This window comes from Castanea sativa, chromosome 7 (genome assembly GCF_040712315.1).
Source record: "Castanea sativa cultivar Marrone di Chiusa Pesio chromosome 7, ASM4071231v1".
Lineage (NCBI taxonomy): Eukaryota > Viridiplantae > Streptophyta > Magnoliopsida > Fagales > Fagaceae > Castanea > Castanea sativa.
This window is the reverse complement of record NC_134019.1, coordinates 45888158-45910958: the sequence shown is the minus strand read 5'-3', so window position 1 is coordinate 45910958 and position 22801 is coordinate 45888158. Positions and strand designations below refer to the sequence as shown.

Sequence of the window (22801 nt, the reverse complement as noted above, 5' to 3'; positions counted from 1 at the left end):
TTCGCTTTTTTACTAGTTATGCGTGGCCCATGCCCATGCAATCTTAATATGGATTTGAGGGAGTATGGTTTGACATGTATCATTGGACTTATTTCGGCTCTTTCATAGACGCAAAGTATAGATTTTACAAGGTGGGCTTGAGTTACTTGCAAAATTTAGGGATCAACATAGGAAATCACGTGCTGACCGCTTTTACACAAATGAAATCCTATTTGATGGGTGAGCCTTTAGCTTTAAGCTCTACTCTCATTGGGCCGTTTTACTCTCTTCTGTTTTTCCTTATTTGTTTGATTAGACAATTAAATTATTTAATCCTCAATTTTTACCTTTTTCTTCATAATCATTCCTATATATTTTTTTCAAAATAATTATAATAATAAAATTAGTCCTTATAATTTTAAGTTTGTGTCAAAAAAATTTCTATTGATAACCCTTATTTTGATTCTGTTAAAATTATTCATCAAAATCTCAACGATTTGAACATTAACAAAAGAAGGAAGAGATTTTCGAATCAAACAACTTTGTTTGTTTTTTTTTATATAATTTTGAAGATAAAGAAAAGCAAAGTAATAGTTAATGGTTGTACCATTTTAACACAAATTTAAAATTATAAAAACTAAAATAAAATATTTCCAAAGATGAGGACCATTTTAAAACAAAGGGTAAAGGTTGAGGACAAATGTGTACTAATTTTTTTTTTTTTTTTCTAATTTTTCCCCTCTTGTTTCTCTGTTTGGGCTGTAGACTTGTAGAGGAGAAAAGAGATTGTTCCATTTAAAAAACATTTTTTGTTTTCTAGACCAAGTGTTACATAGTTTTTTTTTTTTTTAATAGCGGTTTTGATTACATTTTTGTATTATGTATGATTGAAATAAATTGTAGGGGGAAAATATATTTTAGAATTGACACATGAATTAGATCAATTGTTGAATCAATAGAAAAATGTTTTGTTTTATTATATATGTGATTGATGTATAATTTGACAAGTTGTAAAAGATATTATGAAAAAAAGTTGTGTCTCTAACATTATTTAATAAAAACCGTGTATATCTAGATCGTTTAGGAAACTTTTCAACTCAATAACAACGTATGGCATGCAAGATTTTCTCATTCTTGCCTCTTATACTTTCTTTTGCTTTTGCTTACAACAGGTAAGAAGACAAATTTAGACCAAATTCTTCTCACAAACAGGGGCGTAGCCAGGATTTTTTACCTGGGGGGACCAAGTTACATATTCATATGTTCATCATAATTCATAAATATGTTGTATACAAGATGATCAAATTTAAAATATAACAATATTTCTAAACTCAAATGTGTACAAAATTTGTCTAATTTTCTATAAACATGTATCAATTTTTTTAAAATAAAATAAAATAAACTTGGCATCTCCTATAAAAGGTATGCTCAACGTTGATCCTTCATTAAATAAAATTAATTCATTATGAATTCTATATGGAAATTCTTAGCAATTTCTTTTTTGAATCTTATAAAAAAATAATAATAATTCTTATATCTATGGCAGACTATATTCTCTTCTAAAAACAAATTAATGTTAGCACAACTTATCAAGTAACTACTTATAAAAAAAAAAATTTTAAAAAAAATTTATCAAGCAACTAGATCCAATATTAAAAGATATAATTTAGCTAGAGAAAAAATGACATGATGAAAAGAAGATAAAAAATAAGTTCAAACAATGCACTATGTGCACTACACTTTAATAATTGAATACACAAATAACACAATGCGCTCTTGTATATTTATAAAATATAAAAAGAAATGACAAAAGCTAGCTAGACATTTATTATAAGTTTTGGTAAAAGTCTATGTTTTACTTGGATGGGGCTCTACTAGAGAAATTAACGGTGGAATGTGGGGTTGACTAACTGTACATTACAAGATTTCAAAAGAAAGAAAATAAAAACCAAACGTAGACTTCGGCTTAAATATTTTTGGGGAGGCCAATCATTACAATTTAAGAAGCCCAATATACCATTACAAAAGATTTCAATAATTTTGGGGGGCTTTGCCCCCCCCCCCCCCTCCCCACTCCCCAATGTTATAGGTGCCTCCACCAATGTTAAAAGATATAATTCAGCTAGAGAAAAAAATGACATGATGTAAAGAAGATAAAAAAAATAAGTTCAAACAATGCACTATCTGCACTGCACTTTAATAATTGAATACACAAATAACACAATGCACTCTTGTATATTTATAAAATATAAAAAGGAATGACAAAAACCAGCTAGACATTTATTATAGGTTTTGGTAAAAGTCTATGTTTTACTTGGATGGGGCTCTACTAGAGAAATTTAACGGTGAGACATGGGGTTGACTGACTGTACATTACAAGATTTCAAAAAAAGAATAAATAATAAAAACCAAACGTGGACTTGGGCTTAAATATTTTTGGGAGGGCCAATCATTACAATTTTAGAAGCCCAATTTATTTTTTACCTCAGACCAATATACCATTACAAAGGATTTCAATAATTTTGGGAGATATGCCCCCCCCCCCCCCAACCCCCAACCCCCAACCCCCAAAATAGCCTTACTCACAAAATAATCAAATAATGCCAATAGCCTTGTAATTTCATTACAAAGGATTTCAATAATTCTGGGGGGCCATCCCCCCTTCCCCCCCCCCCCAATGTTATAGGTGCCTCCACCAATATTAAAAGATATAATTTAGCTAGAGAAAAAATGACATGATGAAAAGAAGATAAAAAATAAGTTCAAACAATGCACTACCTACACTGCACTTTAATAATTGGATACACAAATAACACACTGCACTCTTATATATTTATAAAATATAAAAAGAAATGACAAAAGCCAGCTAGACATTTATTATAGGTTTTGGTAAAAGTCTATGTGTTTTACTTGGATGGGGCTCTACTAGAGAAATTAACGGTGGGACATGGGGTTGACTGACTGTACATTACAAGATTTCAAAAAAAAAAAAAAAAACCAAACATGGACTCGGGCTTAAATATTTGGGGGGTGGGGGGTGGGGGGTGGGGGGGAGGGGGCAATTATTACAATTTTAGAAGCCCAATTTATTTTTTACCTCAAACCAATATACCATTACAAAGGATTTCAATAATTTTGGGGGTCTATGCCCCCCACCCCCACCCCCAAACGTTATAGGTGCCTCCACCCTTACTCACAAAATAATCAAATAATGCCAATAGTGTAATTTCATTACAAAGGATTTCAATAATTTTGGGGGGCCATGCCATGCCCCCCCCCCCCCACCAATGTTATAGGTGCCCCACTCTTACTCAATAAAATAATTAAATAATGTCAATAGCCTTGTAATTTCAATTGGCTGACCCTCTTGATGTCTGTCTATTATAATTTTTTTTTTTAAGATGAACCATTTGTTTAACAGAATGAAGATGTTAATGTTAATTGTAGCCTTAGTTATCTAAGTAATTTTGGATAAGCCATAAGTCATCATGCTTATCCACACATTAGGTAGTCTTTTTCTTTTCTTTTTTAGCTTTTTTTTTTTTTTTTCCTTCCGATGGGAGGTAGTTTTTTTAATTACTATGGATAAGCACTCATGGTCCCCAACAGATAATCTGTTAGGTGTTGATAGGATTAGAATTTTCCTAGAAATTAAAGATTATTGAAGGACTAGTTTTTTTTTTCCTCCAATTAAAACCAAATCCATTGCTTCCATCAAGTGAGTTTAGTGCTAGAGTGACCGACCATAGCCCCCAAAGGAGATGTAGGTCATGGACGAGTCCTAATTGAGAGACATTGGATGCTGAAGTTGGAAACTCAAAACAATTTCCACTTTGCCCAGAACTTGCAAAAGAGTTTGCCTCCTGCTTTTATAGTAACTTACTCATCAAGATTAACACCATTATATATTATCTATCATGTTCTACAAGTCTTTGATTAAAAAGTAAATGGCAACGAGGAAAGTACAAGGATTCATAAAATAAAGTGGATGTCATTCACATTAATTTCAATGATTGTCCAAACCAAGTCCCCAAAATTTCATGGTACTCCGAGAATTCTCACTCAAATGAATGATGGAGACTGCTCTTTTTTCCTTTTTTGATAGATATGGAACCTGCTTTTTAAAGAAATAAGCTAAGAGCAGCACATCCAATTTAAGTACTTTCAGAATCATATTTTTACAAGAATTGAAGCACACACTAATTAAAGTGAAGTCTCCTACCATCTTCGGTGTCCAGCCTCCTAAAACAAGACATGCTTTTATATGGCATCACTTAAAAATTCTAAACCAAACATTTTTGATATATACATATCCTTACAAAATTATGGAGAGAATGAAAGAGAATTACAAAAATTTATATATCTAATATAAAAATAAAAAGAACTAAAGGGAAAAACTTAGACCCTAAGTTTTAAAACCAATCTAAATCCCTTTTTCCATTTCCCTTCCCTTCTATAATATAACTGCCCCGGCCTTACGGCAAAAATCCTCAAATAAAGCATAACATTGTCCTTAGCCACATATCCTAGTTGTCAAATGTACAAGAAGTTCCTAAATCTAAATATAGTAGCAGCTCATCCCCATGTGCAGCCACATAAAGAAACTGGAAACACTAATTTGCTCAACTGCCAATGGCTTTATGTACACAAATTGCTTTCTTATGAGAGGCCACTTAACCTAAAAAAGCTGTCCCATTGAAGCAGACCAGGGAAGAGGGAACAAAAGGATCCAAAGAATTTGTAGAAAAATTGGGTTAGGTAAAGCATATAACTTATCTCAATGGGAAATGAAAGCAGTCTTCTTTATTTTAGTCCGAAAATAACTCTTCTGCTAATTCTGGTAGCTCAGGTTTAAGTGAAATATTAGGATCTGATTCTGTTCCATTAGGGAACCCTTTCCCTTGAAGCCTATTTACATTCTCCACATAATCCATATCAGACCATTCTAGCTCATCCTCCATTGACTGCTCGTCTGTCACATCACCAGTATCTTTATTTGTGTTATCCTCCTTGCCACTTGTATTGCGATTATGAGTTTCATTTTGGGGAATCAAAACCACCTCGGCCTTTTTCCCGGACTTCTCACATATGCATGATACAGGGTTCTCATGAAATTCACCCCTGCCAGGCTTCACCTCATTTGGCTCTCCCATGAAGCCAATCTGAAAAGTTCGGACATTGGAGGCAAACTCTTCCCATGTCATGTTATTTCGGTTCATGAACAACCGGTACAGCTTTTTAGCATTTGGACGGATTGTTGGTTTGTGCCCAAAGTATCTTCTGCATAGACAAGCATGTTTATGTTACTATGCATAACCAGTGAACAGATTTACCTTTCTCATCTGCGGTAGAGATAATAAAGGTGTACTTGGAAGCAACAATAAGAATGACATACTCTATGGACCACTAGATTGATCCTTATAAGAACAATTTAAATGTTCTGAAAGTTCAAAAGGTGAAGGCAATTTACACACAAACTTCAACTATATAGTATATATATCTTCTCTGAACCCATAGAACGCCTTCCCCTGGCGAAACCATGGCACTTCAATTGTTGCCTTCAATTCTAAAGCCAATTTCATGTTCAAAAACTAAATAGCATGAACAGAACCAAAAGAAAATAAATATATTATTAGCAAACCTTCGCCCAGCTAACATTCTAGCCATATTGCCGTTGTTATTGGTGACAAAAACATCACTTTCATCACAAACAATGAAGTCTAGCGCAGCCATGCGAGAAGAGAATGATGAAAATGGAGCCAACTCCTTCTGGCTGGCTATAGTTTCTTTTGAATGAAAATTTGGAAAGAGTGCTTTGAGCGGTGCCAATGTCTCTTCACCTCCATATACTTCACCTGATGCCACATACAAGTGAACATCACTTCCAAAACCCAATGCTCTTAGCATAAGACCAACTTCCTCCGGAGTGAGTGGGCATCGTCCATGCCTTCGAACTTTGTCAGGGTTTCTTGTCTGCATATCATGCCAAAATAAACATCTCAATAATCAGACAGGCCTAATCCACTAAAGAGGTTGAACAACCTTTTCTAAGAATAAGTGAGTCTCACATGTAAAGTTTTCCACCTCTTCCGTATTTTACCAAGTTCAATTCTTTCTTTTTCTCCCCCACCATAATCGCATCCAGAAAATGCAAGCATATCAGGTTCAAACCTAAAGCATGAAAAAGAAATTTGTATCAACAACTTTTTCCCCTGTACTTCTAAAACCTTTGAAATATAAAGAACTTGGGAAAGGCCTGTCTCTATCCATTGAAATATCATAACAAGCACACAGCATATACTCATCCAAAAGACCATATGGACAAACTACTCTTTTCTGAAAATAATGAGAAATTCACAATTATTCTCAGACGATACAAATTCTATTTTTTGGGGTTGCTACGCTACACCTCTTGTTTTGCAAATATTTACTACAGTTGGGTGGTTGTACATAGTTGGGTGCAGTGTGCTGCTGGTTGTTGTATTGGTGTTAGTATTCTATCTTTTCTAATGAAATGACTGATTCTTAAAAAAATATATATACAAATTCTACACAGTATAAGAGAGACTGAAAGAGTCAATTAACAGTCTAACATCAGGAATGAGAGAAGATATGCAGACGAAATATATCCAAAGAATGGTTGGAAACTATATGCACATACCTCAAATGCAGGGCAATGAAATGCTTGCTTTTCATCCTCATCCTCCCAACCAACTTTTTTCCCATTTCAACAATAGAATCGGTAAATGTTAAAGCATGGTAGTTAACTCTACATCTCAGCCTTTGTAATTGAGTACCCAACTTGTTTGAAAGCCTGTAATCAAACTTAGAGAGCCGAACAGCCTGCAGCATCAAAAGGGTAACCACAAAGTGTTAAATAATTATGGAATCAAATAACTGATTCAAGAATAACAAATCATTGACAGGTGTGTACCTCAATTCCGAAAGTATCCGTCAAAACATGCTGAATGTCTTTTTTATTTTATTTTTAATTTGAACTAAAAATTGCTAAGCAAGAAATTAAAATAAATTAAATAAATTATCTGAGAATGAAAGAAAGGTAAATCCAGAGAAATCAGTCAGGCCCTTAAAAGCTGAATCCATGGAAGATACAATACTAGAAAAAGCATTCCTAAAGATTAGCCAATTAACTAGGCATTTACCATGTACAGTAAACAAAACATACTGAGACAGGAAGAAATGTTATCTTCCATTGGAAGATTTTGATTCTGTTTCTTTTCTTTTTTTAATAACAAATATGAAAATTTTCCAGCCTTAAACAATCTCCATAACATTCAATGAATTGATTATAAGATTCACTACTTTCCATAAGGAATTTATCACTTACATGCTTTTTTATAAGAACAGGTAAAACACGGCTCTGGTAGCATTTTGGATTACACTTCCTTGGAACACGCATGGTATATGGACTCAAGACTTTCCCTCCGTTTGGTGGAATCTCTTTAACGATTTTAACATCTTTTGAAAGAAAGGAGATAAATTGGTCCACGTCAAAGATTTCAGCAAACACACTGCAGCAAAAACCAGATTAAATGAGTTTGACAGCCTATATATATTTTCTAATTTACTTACCAAACATTACAACAAACCTGGTATCCTTCCAAAAAGATTTCTGATCCAGTTGGGGAACAACAAGAGTAGCATTCAATATGTAAGCTGCAACAACAGCGTCTGTTATCTGCAGCAAGTAAGGTAAAAATCAAAAACTGATTCAACAAAATACCCATCAAATCATGGCCCATTATATCTCTGGATTCATTCTTGAACACTGAAAACAATAACTATTCATTCAAAACCATGATTCTCAGAAAGTTACATGTAAACGGGGTTTCACTTAATTCACTTACCAACCCAGATAATATTTTTAATCATTTATTAAAAAAAAAAAGTCAAAATTGGAAATTTAGAACCAGTCAAAAAAACAAATCTAATTGACACAGTAAACACCGCCAACACAAAGATGAAGTACTACTACTACTACTACTGTACAACATGAATTGCACGGAAAAAACTCTTATCTTCGATTCATTTTCTTAATATTTTAGCTGCAATGAGCTGCCCAAGTCAAGCCAAAGTCCACATTTAACATCAGAACAACCGCAAAAAACCAATTAAGTAAATGACAAAGCCTAATATTTTAATCCTTTTGAATCTAATCACAGGATCACATCAAAGTTAGACTAATTCAAACCTAAAAGCCTACATCGAAATCAAATTTGGCAACTGAATCTTATACTAATAAAAAAAAAATTTAAAAAAAAACTCACCCCTGTTCTTTGTTGATTCAAGCCTCCACTAGTATCAATCAACAAGTACCGATTTGGAATCGTTTTCACATTAGCCCCTGCAGAATCAAAAACCCAGAAGAAAATCAACAAGTAGTCCGATATTGAACGAGTTGAGAATCCGATATACTTGAAGAATCGGAGTTTTCCCGATACAGTACTTGCAAACTTATCGCTGGCATTACTGCAACCTGTATACAACTCGGAGAAACTCGTTCTCCACAAATCTCGGCCTAATAAGCTCCCTCCTCCACTTGCCTACAAAAACCGAATCCGATATATAAAAAAAAAAAACCGAAACCGAATTACCGAAAAAAACTGAAATGTAACAGACTTTTCCCTATATACGTACCGGTACGCTGGAAGCTGGAAAAGGATCCGAGTCCGAACCCGACCGGAGCTCCACCGCATTGTTAACCTGACACATAAATACACATTCAAAAGTGAACGAAATGAAAAAAACCGAAACGACGTCGTTGATAGAGAGAGAGAGAGAGAGAGAGAGGAATAGTACGGAGTGGAGAGGGAGAGAGAAAGCGGCGAAGAGGAGGAGGAAGCAACCGGAGATAACGGAGAGGAGAGGGAAAACGTGGCGGTGGAGACGCCGTTTACGACGCAAATGGTACATGAGGCTGGCTAAAACGACGCCGTTACTGCCCATATTATTATTCATCAATCTCTTCTTCTTCTTCATCATAACTATCTCCGTTTTCGTTGTTGCTGTGTTTTCTTCTGCTGCAGCGTTCGTGAAAGAGAGATGAATAGAGAGCGGAGGAACTGTTGTGTTTGTGGTTGTGTCTGAAGAAGAAGAAGAAGAAGACGAAGAACATTGAAAGCTCTGATGATGATTATTGTGACTGTGAAGAAGAAGAAACTGCTCGCTTTGTATATTTTGTTGTTGTTGCTGTTGTTGGTTTTCTTCTTCGCTCTGTGACGACGCTGTCGTCAGAGACGACAGCGTCTCCATATACGCTTTCCCCCACATCCAAACAAAATACTTAGTATTAAAAAATTACTTTCCTAATTTCTCTTAATAAAAACCCTAATTCTCTTAATAAAAAAAATTAGAAGAATGGATTTATTTATTTTTTTTTTTTTTTACAACTACATTTGATAATAAGAGGATATAAGAGAATCAGGATTTGAATTTCAAAAAATCCTGATTCTCTTAATTTTTTTTTTTTAAGAAAGAAGAATGGATTACACTACTGAATTAAAATGTGTTTTTTTTTTCTTTATTTATTTGAAGATGGTGGGAAACCAAATTGACCAAAAATAAATTTGGTAGCAAAAATAGGATTTTGAAAAGCTTCTATTTTAATTAAGAGGGGAAAGATAGAAAATTTTGAGTTTTTAAGAGTTAAGATTAGATGTTGTGAAGTGATTTAAGATAAGATATATGATGTTTAAAAATTAGATAAATTTATGTAAATGTAACTAAAAATAAGATGAGATTTGTTACCCACAAATTCAATTGGGAATCAACAAACAATGATTAGTGAAATTAAAAGAAATTGAGTAATGCTTAGTCAAAATTATTTTATAAATATTAATATTTTATCAGCAGTTTGTAAAATTTTTTATAAAATAATTTGTCTCTCTAACATTATTCAATAAAATTTATACTTTTAAAGTTTTGTTAATAATAAATTTGTTACTAAATTTTTTTTTTAAAATAAAAGGTTTTTATTTATTTATATAATAGTAATAAAATTAAAAAAGTCCAATTTCTGAGCTTAAGTGGGTCCCACACCTTGAGCGCGTAGTTTTTTTTTGCAGTTGGTGTTTTTCTTAGGTGTGATTACTCGGACATGAGGTGTAATGTAGTGTACTTGGATTGCGATTCAAATGCAACTTTGACCGTTGTTTACTTGCTACGTGATGCAGATAGATTTGCCTTGAAGAGAAAGAAGTGGAAATTAAATCTGTATTATCCCAAAAATTTTACTAAATTTGCTATCCATGAATTTAGAATATTCTTCACCTAAGTTAGAAAACTAATCACTATCTATCATAATTTTATCCCATAAATTAATGAAAATTTTCTCATCAATAAATTTCCACTCTTTGACTATAATTATATGATCCACCTAAAATAGTAAAATTAACACAAATGAAAGTACGAAACACAAGATAATGATAAGTATTTTTCTTTTTCTTTTTTGGCTTGTAAATAATTAGTACTTCTAGTCTATGATTCTTTAAATAGGTCAATGTTTGAGTCTTTGACCTGAAATCAAATGAAGTTAATTAGTAAAACTAAAAAAAATAAAAAATAAAAACACATGCCATTTACTATATTACTAATTTTCTATAGATTAAATTTTATATATAAGATAAAAATAAAAACTCTTAAGTTGTATTCAATTTTATGTGAAAATTGTAGGTTTCAAGTAGTTCAACTGGTAAAATTTTTTATGGTTGAATAAAAGATTTATGATTCAATTCCCGCTTACACCAACATCAATTGATGTCTTGATCTAATGATAAAGAGCTATCATCAGGAGCGAACGCCATAAATTAAAACCCTCTAAAAAAATAGATGAAAATTACAAATTAGAAGAATGTTTAATTTCCTAAGCAATAAAATTAGAAGAAACTATTTTATCATTCTATGCTTAAAATGGACAACTACAAAATGTCTAGGGTCCACAAAAATAATAGTGTGGTAGCGATAAATGATAGGTATTCTAGGTATGCTGTCTATTTTATCTTTTAAAAGGTATGCTATAATTCAATTAGGCTTTGGAGTCATTGACCTTTCGACTTGATTGTATTTCACTACTTCAACCCTTTTTTTTAATACTATTTTTACCTTGTGAGAACATTTTCCAATTAAGATCCTCCCATTTTTTGTCTAAATAAAAATTGATTGATGATTATATGCTTTGAACTAAGAGAATCTTAGAGCCTCGGCATCCTCATCTAAATAAACAACTATAGGATTTGGGATTGAATCCCTTTAGAGGAATACTTCCTTTATTTTTTTTTGAGTGTGAAAAAAAAATAGAGTAATATTTTTTTAAATCAAATTTTACATGGTCAATAAAAAAGAAAAGAAAAGAAAAACAAGGCTTCATTGCAAAAATATTTCTTGGCATTTGAATTAGTTACAAAATCACTTATTGGAGTTTCAATCTTTTTTATAATTTTCTTTTATGAACGGTAAAATCAAATGACCATTGACACGAATTAGTTTGTGAGTCTTTTTAATTGTCAAACAATATTTGAATTAACTACTAACAAAAAATAAAGAAACAAATTATAATTGAGAGTTGAGACTGTATGAGTAGATATACACAAAGTCTTCCCAATCTTTATATTCCTTCCCGGCAAGATCTTTGTTGTTGTTTTGCTCTTCACGTGTGTCTCACGTGTTTAGGTGACCTCCCAGTTGCTTTAGTCTGACGAGACAGTCATGTCCCCCATCTCCTACAAAAGCGCGTGCACAAAACTTCTCATCATAGAATGCGCAAATTCGCCGTCAAATGATCGAGACCGTTGCTACACGAGCTTAAAAGCGCGTGATAATGAAGCTTCGAGTTTACAGTAAATTCATTGTCGTATTAGGCTCACACTAATAACGCTTTACGATGTTATTTAAGGAGGTTAGGTGCCTGCTGTTTTGTCTCAAAGCGTCGTCGTCCTTTGACGTTTCAAAACTCCTCTGTTTTTGGTTTTTGGCCTCAGCATCATATGTAGTAAAACGCATCAAAATCCTTAAACCTTAATTATCACACTAATCAATGAATGAATTCTAATATTCGGTCGGCTTAGAATATTGTAACTCCACCATTGAAATTACTACCACAATTATATTCATGTCCATTACCTTTTGGAACGAATAGGTTTGATTATGTAACACCATCAATCTTTAAACAAATCAATGTTTAAACAAACACCAGTTTGATAACGTTGTTCTAGTAACATTCTTTAATTGCTGTGGAAATACGTGTGAGTGAAAAAGTACTGTGAAAATGTGTGTCGTGTTATTTAAATTAGGGGTGTCTACGGGAACCCGAGAACCAACCCACCCGCCCAAACCGCCTGGGCCGACTCGAAAACTGGCCGACCCGACCCCAGTGACGGGCAGAGACAGGTCTCCGCCACCAAAAACTGACTGAGGCGGGTTAGATGGCGGGTTTTCTTCCTCAAAATCCAATACACCCGATTCGACCGACGAAACCCATGAAAGAAGGCCGGTGTTCCTAGATCCGTTTAGATTCATCGATATTCCGGGGAAGGTTTGGTAGTTCTTGGTTAGATCTGGTGAAGATCTAGATTTTCTTGCTTAGATCCAGCGGTGAGATGAAGAATTTGCTCAGATTTGTGCATGCTTTTGCTTCGATTTTTCTTAGATCTAGCAATGACAAGAAATTTCTGCTTAAATCGGAGCTTGAAGTTGTGGTTTTTCTTTGATTTTTGCCTAGATTCAGTGATTTTTGCTGAAATCTGATATTGAAGTTGTGGTTTTTCTTTGATTTTTGCTTAGATCCGGTGATTTTTGCTCAAATCTGAGCTTGATGTTGAGGTTTTTCTTTGATTTTTGCTTAGATCCGGTGAAGATCCGATGATTCTAACTCATACCAAGGCCGACCAACCCGACCGTTGTCCACCGGAGACCGATCCGACTCGACCCAAGGTCGTCGGTGGTCGACTGAGGGTTGTTCAACCTTTCCACCCGATGTAAGTGGGTCGGTTGCGAGTTGGGCATAAACCCTACCTAGATCGACCCATGGACACCCCTAGTTTAAACAACGAAAAATGTTGTTTAAATAACACAACCAAACAGACCCTAACTATCATATTTTTAGTGTCATTTAAGCTTATTGATAATGTAACAACATCTACACTGTGTTCTTTCATTTTTTTTTTTTTTATATATATGAAAGAATTGATAGGATTTTATGAATATTAAAGGATTATAAATTTATAATATGATTTGAAATTACAAATTTACGATATATATTTCATGGATTTCTATTGGTGTTAAGAGGTTTCAAATTGACCACAAGTCCTTTAGTTTAGAACAAAATCCTTAAACCTTAATTATCACACTATGTAATGGATTCTAATATTCGGTTGGATTAGAGTATTGTAAGTTCGTAACTCCACCATGAAATTACTACTACAATTATATTCATATCCATTACCTTTTGAAACAGATAGATTTGATTTTATAACACCATTGATATTTAAATAAACATTAACTATCATGGTTTTAGTATCATTTAAACTTATTAATAATGTGACATCATCCAATCAACTCTTTTCTTTCATTATTCTTTTTTGTTTATGAAATGGATTGATAGGATTTAATTTGTAAATTTTAAAGGATTTTACATTTATAATATGATTTGAATTAAGATATATGTTTTTTTTTTAGTAAATAGTAATACTTATTAGAACGCACATGAAAATAGTAACATTAGTGTTTTGAACCAGGTTTATAATACATTACTAACTAGAATACAACTACAACAGAGTCTAACCTTTATAGTTGTAAATTTGGATTATAAACAGCGGATATTAGACACATACAACCAATATGGGATAAACATTCTTGGATTTCTTTCGGTGTAGGAGTTTTCAAATTCGATCACAAGTCCTTTATCACTTCACTTTTATTAGAAAATAATACATTTTTTTTAACCAAGAGAATCAAGCTTCTTATTTAATTTTAGTTTTTTGATAGGGGTTCTTAATTTTTTTAAGGAATAAAAAGAAAAACAAGTTTTTGAACATAGGATTCAGATTAGACGATCAAGATGTGGGTGGGTGAACCAAACATTACCTGTAACAAGAATATTGAGAGTGTAAATCATGATTCCTTCTTAATAAAATATAATCTTGCTGTTAATCAGGTGATTAATAAGTTGGTTCGCTGAATAGACATGCAACTATATAAAATATTGTGCCTTGTACCTAACGATTTGGCAAGATTCTAACGAACATGAAGAGTGGTTGAACAAAGAGGAAAATAAAGCCATTTTCAAAGAAAGAGAGTGATGGTGATTAGTGATTACTAGTATTAGTTTGAGAAGACTATTCTCTATGTTTGAAAATGAAAGAAAGCTAACTGTGGAAAATGTTTTTTGGTTAATTGTTGATTTTGGAAAATAGTGTGAAGTGCTTTAAATTTCGTTTTGAAAGAGGAAGGCAAAGCTTGAAAAGTTCAATATACTGAGTACTATTCAATGTAAGGTAAGGTCAATTGGTCTTGCATGGACAGCATGGTTACCTTAAGCAAACACCATTTTAATCTTTTAATAAAAAGATTCAATTTTAATTTACGTTAATTAATAAATGATTATCTAGTTGTTAAGCAAAAGAGCACAGCAAACGTTATCTGGGTGAGGAGGGAACTGGGAAAGGCAGGCCTAAGAAAAGCATATTTGGACCTCTAATTAATTTTGAGAAGGTGTACCTTATATTTGTTAGGGAAGAGTTAATGAATGCTTTAAGGACATTTGTTAATGAGTCATTTTAAGAAACTTTTGATGGGAAAAAATAATAATTAATGTTTTGATAGTTTTGTTCAATTTTTCATAAAAGATTTATCAATTTTTTTCTAAATAGTTTTTAACAATTACTTTAGAGCCACTCGTTAACATGATCCTGTTTGTTATACATAACATGTCTATCATACAATATATGAATCTTAATGAGTTTCAAATTTCAATTAGTTTAACTAGTAAATTTTTATCATCGAATAAGATATCTAGAGTTCAAGCTACCGCCTATACTAAAAATTCACTGGTATCTTGGCATGATAAAAATAAGCAATCATTGCGGAGAGATTGAAATTCTATCTTATTTGTTCCATTCAGTGTATATGCTGGATGAGATAATTATTGGAATAATTTGTGAGTTGCTTATGACTACTAATTGACCAGAGTGCCCCACATTCTTTCATAAAAGGCTAATTTTCACGTTTAAGTTTTCACTCAATGATGCTTTAAAAATTCTTAAAGGACCTCATGGGTGGGGTTGCAACCTCATAAGTTGACATGGAGAATCATGGTTGCATCAATAAAACATGGAGTTCTTCTTTTCCATCTTTTTTCTCCTTTTGGTTTCCCTTATAAGGGATTGATGTTCACCATTTTAAACGAAACAAACAAGTTGATGTGGTTTTGATGGGATTGTTGTGGTTTTAAAGGGATATTGCTATTATTTTGGTGATGGTTATCATGATTCCTCAATTATCTTATGTTGCAAGCCTTTGGAGTTTCAATCATTTCTATCCCATCAAAATTTGTTAGGCCATTTCTTTCAATCAATTTTTTTTTACCATAATTGTAGCAATTAATAGACATCCACCATCCTATAGAGTACAGATTTCCAAAATGATCACTTTAGGTCAAAATCATTGACTTTGATTCTTCATCCATGAAAAGTGAATTCTTAACTATAAAGTATAAACCACCAAAACTAAAACAAAATTAATTTTCCCATTCCTGTTCATGCTCTTTGTAAGCCAAATGGCTCATATCATCCTTATTTTTGTCTTTCAATTTCATTCTTGTTACTCTCAACCTCTCTCTCCCTCTAGGGAAATGAAAAGTCCCATAATTTGTCAACATTCATTGGTAATGAATTATTTGGATCATTTTGGATTCATCAATAAACAGTTGAACACTTGAACTTCTTGAATCTTGATGGGTCAACTATTGAATTTCCGAAGTAACTTTTGTTAGTTGCAAAGGCTAAAAGTAACTATAGTATTTATTTTCCACTCGAGCATTAATATTTATTTTATTCCCTTGAAAGAAACAAGTTTGAGTTATTTAATAATACCCTAAACATTTTTTGACAAATAATTAATGTCTAGGTACTATATATATCTCTCTATATTAGTATTATATCACGTGCCTTGTGGCTAAGGAATCTTTTCTTTTCCCTCTTGGTCCAATGATGTCGACCCCTTTCTCAAATTTACTTTCTTTCAGAAGTTAGATCTTGAACTTTCCCATTCTAAACACATAAATTCAGAATCCATAAATGAGTAAAATAGACCAAACAAGGGTGTTGTTTTCTTGTGCTTTATGCTAGTTTCTTAGCATCATTTTTTTTTTTGTTAAAAGGAAATGAAATTAAAACAAACTAGAAAGCCAAAATGGCTAAGTTTGCAGCTGAAAGCCTACAAAAGTTAACCCCATTTACATCAGAGCATAACAACTCCTTAACAAAGTTTGGGGCTGAATTAAAAACACAAAAATCTTCCTCCATCGTGCTGCCGTTCCTTGCAAGTACATCAGCACTACGATTTGCTTCCCGAAACAGAGTCCAAATCTTTTGTCTCACTTTTCCTGCTCCACTCTATACTCTACCAATAAAAACTTGTCACGTATTCACCTAATTAATTAAATACTACTATTAATTAATAACGGTAGCATTAATAAATGAATAATGATAGTATTTAATTAATTAGGTGAACACGTGACAAGTTTTTATTGGTGGAGTATAGAGTGAAGCAGAAAAAGTGAGACAAAAGATTTGGACTCCCCGAAACACATGGCTCACTCTGGCATGAAGAATTCGTCTTAGCAGCAACCTGCAATCTACCAGAAGAGTTGAGTATGCTGCAATAGTTTGGGAGTTAGAGTTAAGCAAGTCCACAACAACTTTTGCATCCAATTCAACTTCTAGATTTTGGATGCCGAGTTGGATAGCTAAAACCAACCCATCCCTGAGAGCCCAGCACTCAACTACCATGCTGGAACCGATTCCTAGGGACCTTGAGAAGCCTCTAACCCAAATGCCAGCACTGTCTCTTATGAGCCCTCCTCCTCTGAGAAGCCTCTTAACATCATTTAGTGTTTACATAACAACATTTAAATCATTTTCAATGAGTTGTTTTGGCTATTTTAATTTCAATTTGGAAAATGCTAAAGTCATAAACTTTTTTACAAACTTATGATGTGATGAATGGTTATTGGTAAGTAAAAAATGATATTAGTAGTGGATCTAGATGAGAACTAATAATAATTTACCATATCAATACTTTGTAGTTTCTCAAAAAAAAAATTGTAAAAATATTATAAAATAGTTTGTGCATTTAGCATTAATCAATAAATTTTGTTAACATTAGCATTCTAATTCTACCCAGTTTTAGTACGATTCTTGATGATAATAACAATTTATGAAAAAAAAAAAGCTATGAGAATACTTATGTCTTTATTTTAGTATCTGTTTGAGAACAGCTTATTTAGTTGAAACTGAAATTTTTTTTACTGAAAGTACTGTAGATAAAGCTAAAATGTAACTGAAATAGTACAGTGAGGTCCATGAATAGTACAAAAGTGTAGTGAAACCTATAAATAGTAGCAAAAATAACCAGAATAGTAAAAAAACTGACTTCTTAAGCAATCCTATACACATACTTAGTAGTATTAAGGGTTAAATTATATTGGTTGAATTGCATGTTACCGTATAAGTCTATAAGACTATAAGGACGGCCTTATTCACGAGGTCATGTTTAATTAGTAATTAATTATGATATTCTTACTAGGCCAATAAATCTTTTTTGTTTTTTCTTTAATCTTCTCGTAAGAAACAAGTGAGAGTTCCTTTATAAAAAATTGATTTGTTGCCCTAGGAGACCCTGTTGAACACAATTTTTTTATGGCTTCTAGTTCAAATGTTGCCTTTAAAAGGGCAGATTTGTTTCAATTATTTTTCATAGATTTGTTCAAATTGTTTAGTATTGGCATGTGGTGCTATGAGTTTTAGTATGTGGTCACAATAATATTAACCCTCAGACATGAGAAAAAAAAAGAAAAGGTAAGCTGACTTCGGATCCAAGTTATATTGTTTATAATTGATCCCTCATTCTTTAGTAGTAATTAATATTATTAGCATAAAACCTAATTAATTATAGGACAGATGGCTAGTTTGGAAAATTAAGTACTAGTAACCACATGGGTATGTCAAGTGAAATAAAAAATAAAAAAATGAGCTAAGCCAACCAGTGCTAGCCCAAATCATTAGTTCTTGATAGAGTTTCTATTCATCATTTCAGATTGAGAATGACTCAGGCTCTCAGTTATCTCAGTGTATCTTATAGCATAGGGTTAGTGTAAATTGTAATTGATTTTATATTAAATTAAACATTATATCAATACCACACCATATCAGAATTTTTTAATTTTCAACTCCAACAATGTCTGTGATTTTAATTTAGACAATAGTTATCTCATTCTCACTGATTCTCAGGCCTGCCTACAGGTTGGTCCAAGGTATGTTGAAGCTTAAAAAAAAGCCCAAATTGAAAGCCCATTGGGTTAAACTGATAATTTGCACACTTGTTCAATGAAAACCGTATGTGTTGTGTGCTATTCTATTGCTTGTGGCAGTTTAGAGTAATTGTTGCACTTAGCAAAAACATTAAGAGACCGATTGGGACTCTTGAGATGAATGCAAAAGCTTTCGAAGCCCATTTTCAATTTGCTAAAGATATGAGTATTCATGATTTTATTATTGAAGGTGACTCTCCCATTATCTCCAAGGCCTTAAGTGATCAAATTATTTATGAGATGCTATCTTCCATGCATGTTTTTAGTAGAATTTATATTTTTCATGTACGTAGACAAGATAATCATTTTGCTCATTTGTTAGCTAAACATGCTTAAGGCATTATTGATTTTTCTGTTTGGATTAAAGAGAATCATTATTTTTATTAGAACAAACTCTTCACCATGATGTAACTAGCATTTTTCATTCTGAATTAAGTTTGAACTATTCCCATTAAAAAAAAATCTCTTTGAGGGAGTTAACAATAGCATAGTCTTTTTTTTTTTTCCTTATTATATTTGTAATTTGAAGAAACGATGCTTTAAAAATTGATAGTAAGTTGGCAATGAAACTAAATTTGATATTTTATCATAAAACAAATATATCCTTATTAAAGAGAAAAAAACCCAGATAAATCCATATTATGAGGAAGTTAAATGTAAACTCACAAATGTTATAGTCAAACAACAAATAATACCCCAGAGAAGTACAAATTGGGTAACAAAATCCAACAAGCTAGATCTTGTACATAGGTAAGGACCACAGAATGTGTAACTATAATTTATTATACATAAGAAGCATAACTAATTTAAGAAGTGGCACCAAGGACTCAAAATGAAGAATTTAAGGTGTTTGCAACATCAATGACAAAGCGATATTTAACGTCACCCTTGGCAAGTCTTTCCATGGCAGTGTTCACATAGTTCATAGGAATAACTTCAATATCTGCTATAATATTGTGCTTTGCTGCAAAATCAACCATCTCCTGAGTCTCTTTCAATCCCCCTGCAGCGCTACCACCAATAAGCTTCCTTCCTGTTTAACCATGTACAATTAGAAAAACGAGGAACCACTATAACTCGGAAAAAAAAAAAATGATCATCTTCATTTGAAATAGACCATTAAAAATAAACACTTACCCATAATTAAAGGAATATATGGTATTTCAGGAGCCTCCGTTGGAACACCAACTGCAATCAATTTTCCATTGGTCTTCAACAAATTAATCAATGGAAGTATAGAGTGAGGGCCTGAAACTGTGTCAATGATACCGTCCATTGTGCCCATGGCAACCTTAAAAAAAAAAGATATAGGGTCGAATCTCGCTTACACAAAAAATAGTATCTTGACTTTCTAAAAAAGTGAAATCATCTCATATTTATATAAAAATAAAATGAAAATTCAAACACCACATTTATGCAACTGCAATTGGTCCAATCATTATGGTCCAAAAATGCAATATGGTATCTCCTGTTTCTAATACATGCAATGAGCCTCTCATAACAAGTGGATCTCATACACTTATGGGGCTAACATATTGCAAGAGAGCCCAATGCATTTATCTGAAGCAGTTGATAATCATTCCAAAAACACAATGTGAAATACAACCATGCCCTATGCTTTGCTTGAAGCTCATTTTTTGACGTGTGTTGTATGCTGATTTGGATATCAATAGCATATCTCTGAGTGAGATATCTTGTATTAGTTCAAAATAAGAGCAATTAGTTCTTAGTTACCTGCAATTGCTCTTGGTCATGACTAACCAAAAATGAATCCACCCCAAGCCGTTCCACTGCTTCATTTTTCTTGCTTGGAGAGGTGCTTATAACTGAGACCTTCATTCCTAGAGCTTTGGCAAACTTCACAGCCACATGACCCAATCCACCAAGCCCAACCACACCCAAGTGTTGACCAGGCTTACAGAGTCCATAGTACATCATGGGACTGTACACAGTAATCCCAGCACACAAAAGTGGAGCAGCACCATGTAATGGCAAACTATTTGGAATTAACACTGCAAAATGCTCATCTATGACTATGTTTTCAGAATATCCACCAAAGGTTTTTAAGGTCCAAATCATTTCGGGGCAATAAACTTCCAAGTCCTGTTTGCAGTTTTCACATGTGCCACATGAGCCCACCATACAGCCCACTCCAGCTTTATCTCCAATTTTGAATTTTGTGACATTGTGCCCAACCTTCGTCACCTCACCCACAATCTCGTGCCTATAAAAAAATGAAAAAAAAAAAAAAAAACAAAAACTATGACCCAATATCTCACTAAAGAATTATTCAACAAAATATGACTCTTGCAGATTATCATGTGATTCTACCAAATAATTATATCAAGTCACCCATTTACCAATCTAATAAGTGAATGTCATGTGATTCAATTTTATGTATATAAAGTTAGTTTCATCAATCTCCAACATAAGCATGTGATTTTTTTATATTCAAATTTATCATTTTTAATATATATATATATATATATAAAGCCATTGATAGTTCGCTTTTCATAAGCATAAATTAAACTTTCAAATAGGTTAAGCCATTAAAGGGAACTTTTAAATCACACATGCATTAAATTAAAGAAAAAAAATGAAATGAACATAATACTACGGTTTTTATCAAAGAACATAATTGTCAAACAAAATTCTAACACAACTTTATAGACATATTGGAAGATTACCCTGGGACAAATGGATAGCTGGTCATTCCTGCTTCATTCTTAGCAAAGTGAAGGTCAGAGTGGCAAATCCCACAAAAGAGTATCTTTATGGTGATATCTTTGTCGCCATTAGCCCTATACAAAATAGCAAAGCAATTGCAATTTTTTTTTTGGAGAAATAAGTCAACTGTTTATTAATTCAAAGAAAAGGCTAAATAAGCTTGAACAAAATGTAAAAGTGATGGTGGAACATCCTCCATGCATACACTAGCATTTGCAAAATTTGATGAGCTTATAAACTTTTATTGATAAATAATATCAAGTAGACTATATAAGTAAATAAGTACCTTCTCTCGAAGTGGAAAGGTGAAAGAATTCCTGAGGAATCTCTTGCTGCCCATCCATATGTATTCATTGCTTGTTTTTTCTATTGCTGATACTTTTGAATATTTTTTCTTGTCTTTTGATTAGTAAAAGGGATGCTGAAAATTGACAAAAATATGATTGTACTTAAGAAAAAAAAATGGTTTAAAAATTGTAAATCAACAAATATACTAAAAAACACTAAAGTCTACTTTTTGACATTTAAGGGTTCATTTGGAAATAACTTATTTAACTGAAACTGAAATTTTTTTGCTGAAAGTGTAGAAAAAAAAAAATTAAAAAACCAAAAAATGCAATAGGACCTATGAATAGTATAAAAAAAAGGTAAAATCTCAAAATAAGCTAATTTCATTACAACCCAAATAAATTCTTAAAATTTTGGATTTTTTTTTTCCATTTTGGTACCTTAACATAAGTTTTAGGTTTTTCATTTTGCACCAAGAAAACAGCCTTTCAATAAAAAAATCTATAACTTAAGGAACTAAAATGAAATTAATCCCAAATTTTATAGATAGAAAGTGTAATCTAAACTCACCTTTTTTATAGAGAGAAAGGTAAGAACTACTAATCTAAACTCACCTTGATTAGAGATAGTTGATGGAAATGAAACTTATGGTGATCAATAGAAGAGTCTCTGATGATGGGTTTAATTTATAGCATACCATAATGTGGGCAGCAAGAAATGTGAGGTTAGTGACGTATTCAATATTATTCAATATTATCACAGAACATCCTATATATCAAAAAATTAAAAAATATATATTATCACAGCAAAGAAAAGAATATTAGTCAATAATGCACGCATAATGGTGGGCTTTTCATCAACTTTTCTAACAAGTAACAAAATAAGAAAGAAAGAACTTTTCAAATCCATCCTAGAATACAATAGCAGGTTGAAAAGTCGAACCAATTGCACGTACGTTTTCATTCACTTGGTTTTTTTTGCTTAGGATTGATTATTCAGACCTAATGTAATATACGTGAATTTGTGGTTTAAGTTCAATATGATAGCCAAGGGCCTTGTAGCTTAATTGACACTTTCTCATGTACAAAGTATTTGAGGGTTTAGAGAGGAAATGATTTGAGCTGCGAGGTTAGTAACATGTTGTAATTATTTCTAAAAAAAAAATAAAATAAAAAAGTTCAATATGATAGATTCTAACTTAAA

The 22801-nt window shown here is 32.6% G+C and overlaps 2 protein-coding genes across 2 annotated transcripts; both read right to left on the bottom strand.

Annotated features, from left to right (window-relative positions):
• Positions 1-4260: 4260 nt before the first annotated feature.
• LOC142643700 (O-fucosyltransferase 16-like) lies at positions 4261-9267 on the bottom strand. The gene is made up of 10 exons (XM_075818406.1): positions 8800-9267; positions 8638-8703; positions 8447-8543; positions 8268-8344; positions 7590-7678; positions 7328-7511; positions 6641-6822; positions 6048-6150; positions 5621-5952; positions 4261-5259 (listed from the first exon to the last, which is right to left on the bottom strand). The coding sequence occupies exons 1-10, from the start codon at positions 9250-9252 to the stop codon at positions 4788-4790; spliced, it is 2055 nt and encodes a 684-aa protein (XP_075674521.1). The 5' UTR covers positions 9253-9267; the 3' UTR covers positions 4261-4787.
• Positions 9268-19198: 9931 nt separating this feature from the next.
• LOC142642551 (putative mannitol dehydrogenase) lies at positions 19199-22302 on the bottom strand. Its single transcript, XM_075816930.1, has 6 exons — positions 22213-22302; positions 21597-21731; positions 21271-21384; positions 20318-20807; positions 19721-19874; positions 19199-19616 (listed from the first exon to the last, which is right to left on the bottom strand). Exons 2-6 carry the CDS (start codon positions 21662-21664, stop codon positions 19411-19413), a joined length of 1032 nt encoding a protein of 343 aa, XP_075673045.1. The 5' UTR covers positions 21665-21731; positions 22213-22302; the 3' UTR covers positions 19199-19410.
• Between the last annotated feature and the right edge of the window lie 499 nt (positions 22303-22801).

Excerpts from the sequence above, each read along its gene's own strand:
- LOC142642551 (XM_075816930.1), bottom strand. The coding sequence starts at position 21,664 with ATGAATACATATGGATGGGCAGCAAGAGATTCCTCAGGAATTCTTTCA. Across the intron at positions 20,808-21,270 it reads AGCTATCCATTTGTCCCAGG|GCACGAGATTGTGGGTGAGG; the intron begins GTAATCTTCCAA and ends ATTTTTTTATAG. Across the intron at positions 19,617-19,720 it reads ATATATTCCTTTAATTATGG|GAAGGAAGCTTATTGGTGGT; the intron begins GTAAGTGTTTAT and ends ATGGTTAAACAG.
- LOC142643700 (XM_075818406.1), bottom strand. The coding sequence starts at position 9,252 with ATGGAGACGCTGTCGTCTCTGACGACAGCGTCGTCACAGAGCGAAGAA. Across the intron at positions 8,544-8,637 it reads TTCCAGCTTCCAGCGTACCG|GCAAGTGGAGGAGGGAGCTT; the intron begins GTACGTATATAG and ends CGGTTTTTGTAG. Across the intron at positions 7,512-7,589 it reads TCTTTTTGGAAGGATACCAG|TGTGTTTGCTGAAATCTTTG; the intron begins GTTTGTTGTAAT and ends TTTTTGCTGCAG.